The sequence below is a fragment of the Poecilia reticulata genome, chromosome 19 (genome assembly GCF_904066995.2).
Source record: "Poecilia reticulata chromosome 19, P_reticulata-male-v2, whole genome shotgun sequence".
In the NCBI taxonomy this organism is placed as follows: Eukaryota; Metazoa; Chordata; class Actinopteri; order Cyprinodontiformes; family Poeciliidae; genus Poecilia; species Poecilia reticulata.
In genome coordinates, this window is record NC_088848.1 from 14,123,895 (window position 1) to 14,137,786 (window position 13,892).

Sequence of the window (13,892 nt, forward strand, 5' to 3'; positions counted from 1 at the left end):
TGAAAGGTTTCAAATCTCATTCAAATGCCAACGTTTGTGTTATTAAAAAAAAAGATTTCTAAGTCAGCACTGCCCTCATGTGTTGAAATTCAAACACTATAAATTCACTCTCTGCATGGGAGTAAATGTGGCAGCATCAGAAAATTGGAATCACCTAAGAAGGGCTATGGGCATGTCCCCATAATAAAATCTGGAGAAATTATGTCTTGTTTGGAGAATCCTACCAAAGACTGCTGAAACTAAAGTCAAATATTTTTCAACAAAGTAGCACAGGGGTGTGGACACTTTTACAGTTAAACTATTGCAATTTTATATTTACATGCTTGATATTTGAACTTTAGAACAGTTTACATTCATACTTTGCTTTCAACATTCAGCTTTTATTAGTTTAATTCAATCATAAGCATTCATTTTGACACCTCCAGGTACTGAAAGCCAAGTCCCACACTTCAGATTAATTAGATGGGCTGAGTGAAATACATGTATTCCCCTGTATTTGTGTATCCTTTTCAGATGCAGTTTTTTCCCTTCTACTCAACTTTCAGTCAGTATGGGTACATCATACAGATGGCTCAAAAGGTGAACTACAAATATGATCAAATCTTAATCTAGTTCAACCAAGAAATTGTCCGAACTAGTTCTTGGTCTTAAGGGGAGTACTGGAGATGGAAAACCAGAAATAATTCATCATTAAATAAGGATTACTGCAAACTCATCACAAAACTTAAAGTTGGAGAATGATCCTAAAATTACCACCACCCTACCAAGTTTAGCTTTTCTTAGGTAGATTTTTAGGTTATGGTTGAAATAAAGTCCTGGTTTGTGGAATGAAGACACCTATGATTAATGTAAATGTGGAAAACTGAAATGTACAACACATTTTTTATTAAATGGCTAAATTATGTATCCAACATAAAACATTTATGTTGATGGGTCGATTTCATTCAGTTTTTTTGCACCAAGAATAAACTAATTAGACCTATATGTAATTTAACTTTTGAAAATGTGCAGTCCTAAAATACCTATTTTAGCCCAAATGTCATTTGACTCAATGAAGCAAGCAACACCGCCCCCCAGCGGCTGTTTTTCACTAAGTTTCTGTTACAGTCGGTCCTCCAGGCAGCGGCAGCAGCAGTACACTCCCCCGCCCCTCCACCCCGGTTTCACCTGGAGTTTACACGGGCACAGAACTCCGCTGTCCCTGGAATACTTTTCCCCAACTCTGAAGGCTCCAGTCCACCACATATTTCCCAGAGCCGGTCTTCCTCAGATGTTTGACCCTCGTATGCGTTTCCACTGCGGATATTTTACTGTGTTTGGATCTCCCGTGGATCAAACTCACCTGAGAGCAGCTGCACAGCACGCGTCTTCTTCTTCAACATGGCTTCTTCCGCCACAGGTGACCACGAAGAGCAGGTAAGGGAGCTGGTGAAAGTTTCAATGCCTCTCTGTAAGCGCCAACTTTCTCTCTCAGTGGGGTTTGGTGGCGTTGTTTTGTTGTGTTAATAGCCGCGATAACAGCAATTCCGTATGAAAGCGCAAGGTAAAGAGTAGTGGTGAGCTGACTAATCAATTTAAAGTGCGACTTTTTAAATGTCAAAATGAGCAACAAGCTCTGTGTTGAGACTTTCTATGTTTTACTACTCTGACAGTTGACTTAGTATTCACCCTCTTGCTTATAACTATGAGATTACACTAAAATCCCCCCATGGTGATCAGATCTCGTATGCCACACATGCAGGTGGTTCTCGGTAAATTAGAAAATCATCAAAAAGCAGGCTACGCAAGTAATTCTGGTAGAAAAGTAAAAGCGTTTTTTAGAAATTTCTTGCACACAAATTTATATTTGTTCTTTTGTCAGTTAATATTGGTAATTATGGCATACAGCCAATGACATATTTCTGTTACATCAGTGGAAAGTGAAGCGAAAGGGAGAAATTGTTGCAAGAAACTGAAATAACTGTTGCCTTAGAGCATTTAGGTATAATGGACATTGCAAAAAAGTAAAAAATAACCCGTTTGAAAGGGAAAAACTTGAACATCTGAGCCTGTCTTTTCTTCCCATTTTAATTTAAAATCTTCTCTTTGCTGCTTCTTATTTGTGGCGGCAAATTTTAAGCTCAAAAGGAAAGGACGCAGACAGGTCAGCCTACCCCCATCTGAAACACACATGCCCAGTTTGGAGATTAAACTCATAGTACCTGCTTGTTCACAGCCACTGGATTAAAGCCAGACTCTAATAAACCTATTCTCCTGCAGTGGTGGTGACTAGGTGGTATAAGACTTAAAATTGCTGTGGTATTTTAATTTATTGTAATTTTTTTTCCAGATAACTTAATAAAGAGAACATTTATTAACTCAATGACTGCCAAAGGTTTGCAGTTTTATAATAGTAACAGCTTACAGCAGAGAGCAATTGATACATGTACAGAAATGTACAACCTAAACTTTGGTAGTTTTGATGTTTTCTTGTCAGGTGCATGTGATTACAAAAAAACAAAACATATTTTTTATGGTTACATGATTTGAAACAAAGGCTTTTATCAAGATCACTTGTTTATTAACTCTACACGCTGCTATTAAGGCTTTTTTTTTTATCTGTTACTGTAGTTGCATCCTAGATCCCTGTCTAGGCTTGCCACTGTTTTCACAAGAGCTGATAGAGATTAGATCATTTGCAGCTGCATGTGACTAAATCCACCCCTTATTTGTTGTTTTCTACCATTGTGGATTTAGCTGTTGTCACTGATGTGAGAGAACACAGCCAAATGAAAACGAAGTGTGTAGAGTCGCAAGAGTGTTCATACATGTTCAATTGCTTTTCAAATTTTGGCACGTTACAATCGCCACACACTAGAGAGGTGGCAAAAAGAAAGCTATTATTGAAGGAACTACTCCATGTTGGAGACACGGTAAACCTCTAGAAAAAAGTTTACTATGTCATGATGTTTCATGACGACATCATGAAACTTAACCTACATGGAAAATGCAATGTTTGGAAGAAGACTAACTAAATATCACAGCTTTATACTATGGGCATATGTTTCAGAAGATGCAAGGATGCTTGGTCAGAGTTGGTGAGAAGATAAATTTAAGCTTAATACAGGAAAATACTGGAAGAAAACCTGCTGTAGGCTGCAAAAAACACAATTCTCGGGCAGAAATTCAATATCTGATTTAGAATCGGTGTCGAGATTTAAAAACTGATGTTCACAGACGCCCCATCATATCGGACTGAGCTTGGGGTATTTTACAAAGAAAATCTGGAGAACGTCATTCTCTAGGTATGTGCTGGTAGAAAAAAAAATCATACAAGTTGTATGAATTTTACGAATTCATACAACTTGAATACATACAAGTTGTATGAATTCGTAGTTCACGCCACCTTGTTGAGAAAGGTGGCGGGAACTACTGACACAAAAGGGCTGAACAGAAAAGCAAGGCACACTTTTTGATTTGGGTGAACTGAACGATGATGGAAAACTTTAATCTGTAAGCAGAAGTTGCCTAAATTTAGCAAGATAAAACCAAACCTATGTGTGTAACTCATGACCTTAAATCCTCTTGAATGAAGCCTTAGGCATCAACCTTGACCCGGCAGAGCTTTATAGCAGGCAGCCTTCAAAATGCTCTTATCATAATTACAAACATTTCACAAGCAGTCTGAGGATACCGCATTCCTGTCTTCAAGGTGTTGACTTTGTGTGTTTCTTTGCTTTGTTTTTTTTTCTGGCATAACTTGAATCATTCACAGTTTTGGTTAATCGTTACTCTTATGGCTGATTACTCTCGTGTATTCCTTCCTGCCCATTGGTTTAGTGCTGGACTTGACACGTTTGAAAGGTGGACATCACATTTTACACCTATTTAAAAATCTGTCATCAACTCTGTGTTGATGTTTGTGTATGGGTTTGCCGGCAGGCGCGCAAGAACAGGATCGACTGCATTGTCTTTTCTAACCAGGAACATATTTTTTCACCTCTGGGGATTGCTATCATAAATTTCAAGATGTTATGATAGCACGCAAAGTATTCAAAGTGGGACAGCAGGCATTGTGACATAATGATCTTGGTAAGGAATTTTTACATGTGGAATTTTTACATAAACTAGAGGTCTCCTTGTTCCCAGCCTGCTTCTTCAGCCATTTTGCCTTCATAACTTGAAACCAAAACATGCGTCCTTTAGCTAATATTTTGACGTCAACATTGCTTCTTTTGAAGGCTGAAATAGCAATTTGAACTTGTGCAATCCTCATTCACACGGCTGCCCGTCCTGTGTTTGTTCATCTATCTATCTGCGGTTCCTTCTGGCTTAATGGTTGACCACAGATTGTAGTGGGAAATGGAAAGCCGTTCACTTCCAAAGTACTGGTGTCTGTTGCCAAGACGCCGTGCTGGAGGTTTATTGTGGAGGAGCAAACAATGAGTGCGAGTCTCCACCTATGTCCTGGTGAAAAGCTAATGGTCACCACAATGACTGCTGTGTGTGTACAGGGTGGTCTGATGGGATCAAAAGGAGAAGTGCTGCGTTGTGGGAATGTATTAGAGTTTATGGGATGCCATGATGAGCGCCTCACAGTTCAGTTTTATGGGCCAGCTCTGTGTTAGAGCCAAGCCTTTATCAACAAAGTTTTTTTAATTTTTCAACAATAATTGTTCACAACTGAGGCAAACGAGCATGACTATAGAACAAAGTGATGTGTCTTTTCTTTTGAAGTAAGATTGTGGAGTTGATAATTTTTTTATTTTTTAAATAACTTATTTTGATTAGACCACAATTGGAGTAAGCTCAGTTTGGAGAATCACAGAGGAATTCTCAAGTTTTTGGCAACATTATTTACCATACAAGGTGCCATTTTGTCAGAGGGCAGCACACATTTTTAATTGAAAAAAAATCCAACCATTATACAAATTTGATTATTCAAATAAATCCCATGGTAAGAAATAACATTTTTTACCAACTCATCAGTGTTATCAGCCTAAGCACATATAACAATTTCTATAGAGTAAATTCACTGGAAACATTTCTTGTGATTTAAACATTAAGGCATAAATGTTTAGAAACTGTTACTTTCCATGGAGTATAAAATGCATGTTGTCACTCAGAGGGCTATTTCTTTTAGCCACTCTTCAAAAAGAAAACAACAAACAGAGTGGATGATGGTAATCGAGATAAAAAAAAGTGTCCAAAGATCACAGCAGTAAATAATGGCATCATTCCATCACCAAGTCACCATAAAAGCCATTACAAACTACGCAGAGTGGGCAAAAGTCAACACATTGCTGTTAAAACGAGACCATGACAAATCATTTCTGCACTTTTTCCACCAACATTGACTGATATTTGGAACAGGTCATAAATCTTTCTGTTTTCACGAAGGCCACAGCTCCAGCTGAAGAAAAGTTCACTGTTGAAGAACTATAGCAAAGAGACACATTATTGGTTTAGCAACTATTAAGCATCAACTACATGCACCAAGGTTGCCTTTTCTGTCCTGCCATCACAAACATGAATCCTTGCAATTTCAACCATCTGCTGGAACGGTTACCGTAACTGTGTGCTTTGGTCGGATGTCACTACGATTGAGTTTTTCCAACAAGTGTCACGAAAGTGGAGCATCTGCAATGCAGTAGACCTGTTCTCTACCAAAAACCCTCATGATGCGTGACATTATAAGCTCTTTAAAATACAGTGTTTCTTAAAAAAAAAAAATCTGATTTAAACTCTGGCAGAAAACCGGAAAACTTCAAATGCCAAGAAAGTGTTCAAAATCCCATGATGTATTAAGTTTATAAGCCTGCTAAATGTGGCTAGTTTTATAGCCCGAACATACTGGTATAGGCATCTTCATGGTCTTAGTGTTCTTATTAATTTGTCTTAGGTGATGCTTTCCAATTGCCCTGCTGACTATGAGGAAAAATGCCCCATTCAGCTGACTCAGTGGGCTGCAGGGGAGGCAGTGAGGTCACCGATTCACCCACCGGCTGCATTTCTGAACTGTGTATTGTAGTGAAGAGGGCAAACATGACCTCAGTCATGGTGAGCTAATGCCAAGTCACTGAATTACTGTCTTTGAGAAGGCAATAAAGTATTTGGTAAACACCTGTTGGTATCCTTCCAAAGAGCAGTTGTAAAATGCGTGTCGCCAGAGCTTCGAACAAACATGGAGGATCAGTAGTTTTTGTGTGCTGACTTAGCACTATTAGCACTATTCTGTTTGCTCTCAAGAGTGAATGTGTAACTTCCTGATAACCGTATGTGGTGTTAATCTGAGCTCGCTTTCGTCAGGACACCCAGGGATGCCTCGTGAAGTAGCAGAGCCAGACACACAGTGGGACAGCATAGACAGTCTGTGGAAACTGAATGGCATCTATTGTCAAATAATCAGCCTGGATCATCCTGACGGCTGCAAACAGAAGCTGGTTTAGGTGCAACTTATTTCACTGGAAATGTGGTCTGGATTTGTGTACATCTCCAAAGAGTTATTTGTAAAAAGCAAACAAAAACAAAAAAAAAGAACAACTTAAAATGATTAACGTTTAAGAAATTGGATCTTCACATCTGTCCAGACGGATTAACATTCAGAGAAACTAGAGAATTGCCAATTAATCAGTTATTGCTTTGATGGGAGATCAGCTGATCAAACACTGGGAATTTTGTGGGTTGTATTTCTTTTTTCTTCACTAAACTGAAACCTCTCACCATTTTCTGGTTATGAATGCGTCAACCGACGGTCTGTGCTTTGATGTTATTTGAGTTTAATAAAAATCGGAGTAAAGGCTAGGGCCGAATGTCGGACAAACGCAGGGAATCTTATTTTTCCTTCATTTTGTCTTGAACTCAAGACTGTGAAATTACGATCGCGGGAGGGTTAATGCGTGTGTTTTGTTTATGATACGCCCCATTATGTGCAGTTGGACATTATTACTGTGTCAGATAATAAACTTGTTTGGATAAAAAATGATCCAAACAAGACAACATCCTACTGTAGAGCAGCTGGACAGAACAGAAAAGATGTAGTCCTATAGTAACATCTGACACAGCAAGAAAGAATGAGCCAATAAATGAATGGATGAATACGTACCAGTGTGTCACTTGTTATTATCAACTGAGACAGAAAGAGAAACAAAAACTCCAAGCCGGGCAGTCGCACCGACTGTCACCACTACAGACTGGTGGATTATGTCCTTGAGCTGTAAGGATTCAAATGGGTGAACATTCAACCAGCAGAGTCTCTCCCTCTGGATCTCTGCAGCTCCTCCAGAATTACTCCGAATAATGCTCCCCTGTCGCTTTAGATTGGCTGCTATGTCTTGGTGGATTTACGGTTGTGCCATGTATTCAGTGAGATGTTCAACATTGGGATGTTGTTTTATTACCGAACCCTGCTTGAAACTTCTCCGCAGCTTCATCTCTGATCTTTCTGCTTTGTTCGTCAATGTTAATCTTGCTGTTTGCCCTCTAATGTTCTCCAACAAAGATTTGAGCTTTTCACAGAGCAGCTGTATTTATACTGAGATTAAATTACACACTGGTGGCCTATTCACCTGTTAGATGGTTGCTTAACGCAGTTGGTTGCACGGGATTTCTTTTTAGCAGTATCAGATAAAGGTGAATGAATGCAAACTTAATTCAGGGTCTTTGGATTTTCACTGATTATAAAAAAAAAAATGTTGACACTGCAATGTAACATTTTGCTTCTACTTCATAATCTTGCACTACTTTGTGCAAGACATAACGTCCTGATGAATAGATTAAGGATTAAGATTAAGGTCAAATATGACAAAAATGTGAAAGGAAGAGTGAATACTTTTACAAATACACAAGGTTGTGTGAGGTTATGTTAACTTGACAATATTGGATTGTTTTGGCAAGTAACGTAGAGCTACATAAGTGTTACGAAATGACAGTTTTTGTTTTACAGAAAATTTTAGGAGGGTAACGAAAGCCTTAACAAAATAAATTACCAAAACATATTTAACCTTACAACTAAATTGTGCAGTTAAAAAGTAAGAGGTTGCGTGAGTTTTTTTTTTTTTTTACTGCATCACAGTAATACTGCTAATAATCTAAATTGTTATTGTTAAAATATTCTTCCACTAACAATGTGGTGGAAATACGTTTAGTGATCAACCTATTTGAGAGTATTTTTAAAGAAAAACTATACGAAGCTTGCTGTTGGCACCTGTTTCAGGACAGATAACTTGATGATGAAATAACGGATGCGTCACTGGTTCCTAAGTGCTCGCTGGCAGAACGTGAGTGGGGATCCAAGTTTTCCAGCTGGGCTACCATCGCTGTGCGGCTCGCCAGCCTTGGCGATAAGACCATTTTAGGCGTGGAACCGTGTCCTTTTTGCATCCATTAGTATTGTGTTAGTGCGTCGATCCCAAGACAAAGACGGATTGTAAATCAAAGGAGGGAGCCTTTGTGACTGCTGTTTGTGTGTCTGCTCTTTCTCAATTGTCGTGTGTGTTTGCGTGAGCGCGTGCATGTGTCTGTGTGAAAGAGTGAAAGTTTTTTGCTTTTTTTTCTTTCTTTTGTGCAAGTGAGTCTCTCTTGCTTTACGACTGTTTAACCTTTTTGTTTAACACTTCTTTTTTACATGGGTGTTACAGCAGGAGACGTGTCCAATTATGTTAGCTGATGAGAGAGATCCAATTTTTTTTTACTACACATTCTTTTCGATCTTTGGTGCTGAATAAACAGGCAGCACTAATCTCCCAGAAAGCACACAGTAAAGTTAAAGGAATCCTTCGTTGGTGCCCAGATCAGAATTGACCATTTTCTGCCTTTCTTTGAAGTCTGACCTGCTGATTATTATTATTATTTTTTTTATTTTCCTATGGGTTATACGACATTAAAAGAGACAAAACCTGCCGCATGTTCATAAGATGCAGCATAGAATCAAGAAGTTATATTAACTGATTAAAGGGCACACTGTTAGTAGATGCACTTTTAGACCAAAATAGAGAAATTTTAGTGCTGATGAATCTAATTAATATGGAAAATGATATTTGATCTGCTCATAACCAGAGACAATCGAAAGAAAATAAGCCCACTATATGTCAATTTGGGAGCACAAAAAAGTTGTTTTTTTGTGTGGTTTTTTTTTCAAGTAATTTAATGCTTATCTGGAAGTACTTGTTGAGAGCTGAACCCGGGGTCATTGCACTCATGGTGACCTTTCCATCCCAGCTGGTGCATTTTCAGGCACATGACTCTTGGACTGAATGTCAGCCTGTCTGAATCTGTGAGTACTGGAGGAGCAGATTGAGGCCCAGGCATAAATAAACTACTGAATCTATTGATTGAGATAATCTCTTTCATGCTGAACTTCCTCTTGAAAGCTTTTTTTTTTTTTGAGGGTTGCCATGGAGAAATCCTGCCACTCTAATGTTGTTACCATAGGGATTCATCTTTCGCCATGGTGCTGCCTTGGTAACAGAGTATGAACTCAGACTAATTTCCTCCTGGCTGGTCTTCATCAAGATTCCCTCTCAAATGAGGTCATTAGTATGCAAGGGGCATCAAAGATAGTTTTTGTCTTTATTATTCCTAATTTGGACATTCAGCATTGGTTTAGTGTCTGAACTGTAATCTTAGACTTCAGATGTGGAGATGGTGGTGGTGGGAGGAAATGTAAACAAATTAAGCAGGCAATGAGTAAAAATCAGATAAAAGCAAACAAACTGTTAATGATGATTTTTTTCTTTCTTTTTTTTTTCTTTTGTTGGTTTTGATTACACAAAAACTTGATCTTTATCAAGTACTAGTATTTGGACATTCCTTCACGTCAGGCAACGTGGTGACAGACATAAAACTTTAAGGCAAGGTGCAGCTTTTGTGGGAGTTTTGTTTTAAGAAGAAAACAAACACACTTATATTAATATCAAAACCGCCTTTTAAAAAAATCCCCTGATGTGGAGCCAACACAAGCCTTAGTGTTTTGCCTTTGCTGCGGGGGTGACCGTTTTACTCTGAGCCAAAACGCTACATTCTATCATCTGCCATTTTGACCAGAGATTTCACAATTTACCACCTAGTCGCCTGCAACAAGTTCACACCTGCAGTGAGCTCAGGTTTTCCCAAGAAATTTCTTTGAAGCAGATGTGGGCCTACATGTGCCATCAATTTTTGCATACAACTTTAATCTAATCGCATATTTTGCTTCTGAACCATCAGTGTGAAAAATATGCAAAATTAGGAATAGGTTCATGTGGATGTTGCTTTGTTGCCATTGGTGTTCCTTGTCTTTAATATTTATTAGCTGATAGATTAAAAAGGCTGTGCACTAAGATATTCTGCAATTTCTTCAAATGCTGTGGTATAACTTCCAAATATGTGAAGGCAGCGCTGTTCAGGTTTAATTGAAAAGCTGAACAAGTTGGGGCAGGCTGAGTAGCTTCAGTTTGCTCTCATTTGGTCTGTTTAAAACATATTTTCAGTCATCCAGGTTGCAGCAGTGTTTTAATAGAGGAGTCCTCCATGGATCCAAAATGCTTCTTCAAAAGTGAACAAGTTGACACAAGATGGGGACGGTGGTGGCGCAGGTGTAAAGCGCACAACCCATATATGGAAGCCTTAGTTCTCTACGCGACCATCACTGGTTCGAGTCCCATCACATTGACCTTTTGTGGCATGTCTTACTCGATTTCCTGTATGACATCTTTCAGATAAAGGTTACTAGAGCCAGAAAAGAAATGACACAAGCTTTTGAGCCAAGAATCAAGAAAAATATGGACACATTTTGTAAGCTTTGCATTTTTACATTTGCGAAGGTAGGACAGAGAGATTTTTTTTTTCTCCAAAAAAACAAATACCATGTTAGCTGGAGCTAATTGTTGTTACTGAAACTTGGTAACCATGAAATGGCACTCTTTGGTGCAGTTTTCTAACAGTGAGCTCTAAAGACAATTTTAAACTTCCTCTTCCTTTTGTCATCCCTGTTTGTGGTGTCAAGATAAACTCATTCAGTCTTTTGGTCAGTGGACTTCTCTGTTATGTCATATTTACATCCCAGTGGATATTAAGAGTTCCTAGAACTATTCAGCTTACAGGGGCAGAATGATGTAAAATTGACTTTTTAAGTCAAAAACATACCTGGACTGTTGCTTTGATTTTTTTCATGCATATTTGAGAAATCCTTTAATCTCCAATGGCAGCAAATCCTCTGTGCAAAACGCTTGGGGGGGAGGGAGCGCCACCTTCGAAGACGAAGCTGCTCCTCGGTGCTGCAGCTTCCAGGCTAATTACCACCAGCAATTAGCAAACACCTGGTGGAACTGTGCAGCTAATGAGGTCATCATATGAGCTACTTCTCAGTGAAAAGCTAGCTGGTAAAAAAAAAAAAAAAAGTTGCTGAAGGGTTAAAAATGGAGCGCTGTTGTGTTGACTTCACAAAGGTGGAGTTTCAGAAAGAGCAAGAGTTTCTTAGAGACAGAGACCCAATTTAAAGGTGTTCAATTACACAGTCAAGTTGATTTTAAGTCATATGCCATTTTTACAACAAGTGAAGGTAACTTGGTTAGTTGTTTGTCCTATAAAATAGCGCTGTGTGTCTGGGAAACTTTTAATACAGCTCCTTTAATGAAGTCATTCTTCATTTTCATATTAAATACAAATTGCAATGGGTGCCAAAAAGAGAGAATAGTTCAACATTGACTTGTTTTCCTACTCTAAACAAATATAATCAAATTAAAGGTTGTTCTAAATTTGTCTTTCAGATAATTTGACTGCAATAAATGATGAATTAATTTGAATGCTTTCAACTAATCTACCAAAATGATATCAGACACACACTGCAGTTTATAATCAAAATTATTGTTATTCTGAGATAACTCCATACAGTTTTTGTTGTTCGCATCAAACATGCAAACAACTCTTCTTGCAAAGCAGTCTGAGGCCACTCAGCAAACCAGAACATATTTTTCTGCCTCAGACCTTCACTGCCTTCCCATAAATTAAGACAGAATAAATCTCATGTTACATTTATGCAGGCAGATCCCAACTCCGCCGTCTCTCTCTCTTTCACAACGCTTCCCATTTTTCTTGTTTACTCTGCGGTAGTAACTGAAGAAATTAATGAACCCTCCTATTTCCCCTGTGAAATCTGAAGTTTCATGTTTACTTATCATCGAGGTCTAAATGAACAGTGCATCCTCCTCTCGAGCTGATTGTTTTGCTCCCATTAGCATCCCACTGTTCCTGACCACCCTCAAGCTCCAATAACCAACATCTCTCTTTGTCTGTTATTATTCAGAGTTATGGAGCACTTACAGTGCAATCATAAAAAAACCCCCAAAAAACCACTCCCCTTTCCAGCAGGCATCTAATGGCTGGTTGAAAGGGTTAATGTCAGCTACAAGGATATTGAGTTACTGCTCTTTGGTTGGATGCAATCAGGGAGAGACACATTATTATTATGTGTGCGTGAAAGTGAAGGTGTGTTTGAGTTGTCGGTTTCAATTTGCGCCGAGTAGTGAAGGAGACGGTCCGAAGAGGCAGAGCTGGAAGGACAGAGGAGAAGTGCTACAAATGTTGATATCTGGCAGTAAGCATGACATTTTCACAGTACGAGTAAACTATTGTTTCACTGAAACAATAGTGAAACGGGATTTAACACAGAATTCCAACATATTATTGCCATATTATATTGGTTATTGCACTTCTAATAATGATGTCTAAAATGTTCGCTTATGATGTTTATTTTTGATATAAAGACCTGAGCATTAGTTTTTATACCAACGTCTCTAAATCTCATATAGAAGCATAGATGAGAAAGAGAGGAGTGAGGATTGAATTTGTTGTAAATGACATTGCAATATTTATCAAAAATATGGTTATCAGTTGTTTTGTTTTTTTTAAATATCATGCAGCCCGTATGGTCCTTTAGCTTCATTCCAGAAAAGTTTCTTTTTCTTCTTAGAAACAAGAAGTATCTTTTCTACCAGCTGACCAATAGCGCACTGGAACAAGTGGGTCAAGGGAGAACACTGTTCTAATATTCCAAAAGCTGGAGAAAACTCTGGTCACTTTGTAACTTTCTTTGACGTGACGTTAAACATTATGAATGCTATGATGGGAAAGTCTAGGATTTTTAAAACAGGTTTTCAAAGTCTTGGCACATCTTGATGCCTGTAATCTGTCTGTACCTCACTGTAATATGATATACCTGTTTTATTTGGAAAAACATGCAACTATTTTTAAAACTCCTGCTAAAATGGAACAATCCTACAATTTAGTATACCAGCAGTAATATTAACATAACATATTTTAAATAAGTAGGAGTATAGACTTTGTCTAAATATTTTACAGGAAGTGTTAACACATTGAGGGAAAAAAAATCCTCTATATACCTTAATACTGATAAATGACCCATCTTCGAGTGATGCTAACCTTTACAAAAATGGATGTTTTTCTAGCCCTCTTAAGTAAAAAAGTTTACAGAATGAATACCTTTCAAATAGAGGGCTGGCGGAAGACTACAAAGAAATCTGATATAGCTTTACTGCTTGAATTTTATGCTCGCAATTAGACATGCAGGATAACGCCACTGTAGATTTCTTTACAGAAACTTTCCAGGAAATCAAACTTTCACCTCTCAAGTCAATCATTGAATAAGGAAGGTCTGAGTTTAACAGGAACGCTATTATAAGGAGCAGGTTTTTGACTGTTTTGCCTCAAAATATGGCTGTTTTTGCCTCATCTTTATTTGGGAGTATAATGAGTACTCCCAAATAAAGAAAATAAAGAAAATTATGCTACTTTATGGGTTTTAATTGCATCAAGTTTTAAATTTTTAGGAGTAATTTGGAAAACTGAACTTTAGGTTTTTTTGTAATAGCAAGCTGTGGCCACCAGGTGTCATGCTACACGCTTCAGTTGAGTCA

At 38.2% G+C, this 13,892-nt stretch overlaps 1 protein-coding gene across 1 annotated transcript in view; it reads left to right on the top strand.

The window, feature by feature from the left end:
* The first annotated feature begins 1,131 nt into the window (after positions 1-1,131).
* The window catches only part of LOC103481688 (ankyrin-3-like), a 136,536-nt gene continuing 123,775 nt past the window's right edge, over positions 1,132-13,892 (top strand). The window contains exon 1 of the mRNA XM_081600279.1: positions 1,132-1,416. Coding sequence (XP_081456405.1) covers positions 1,381-1,416 — 36 coding nt within the window. The 5' untranslated portion in view covers positions 1,132-1,380. The remainder of the gene's footprint in view (positions 1,417-13,892) is intronic.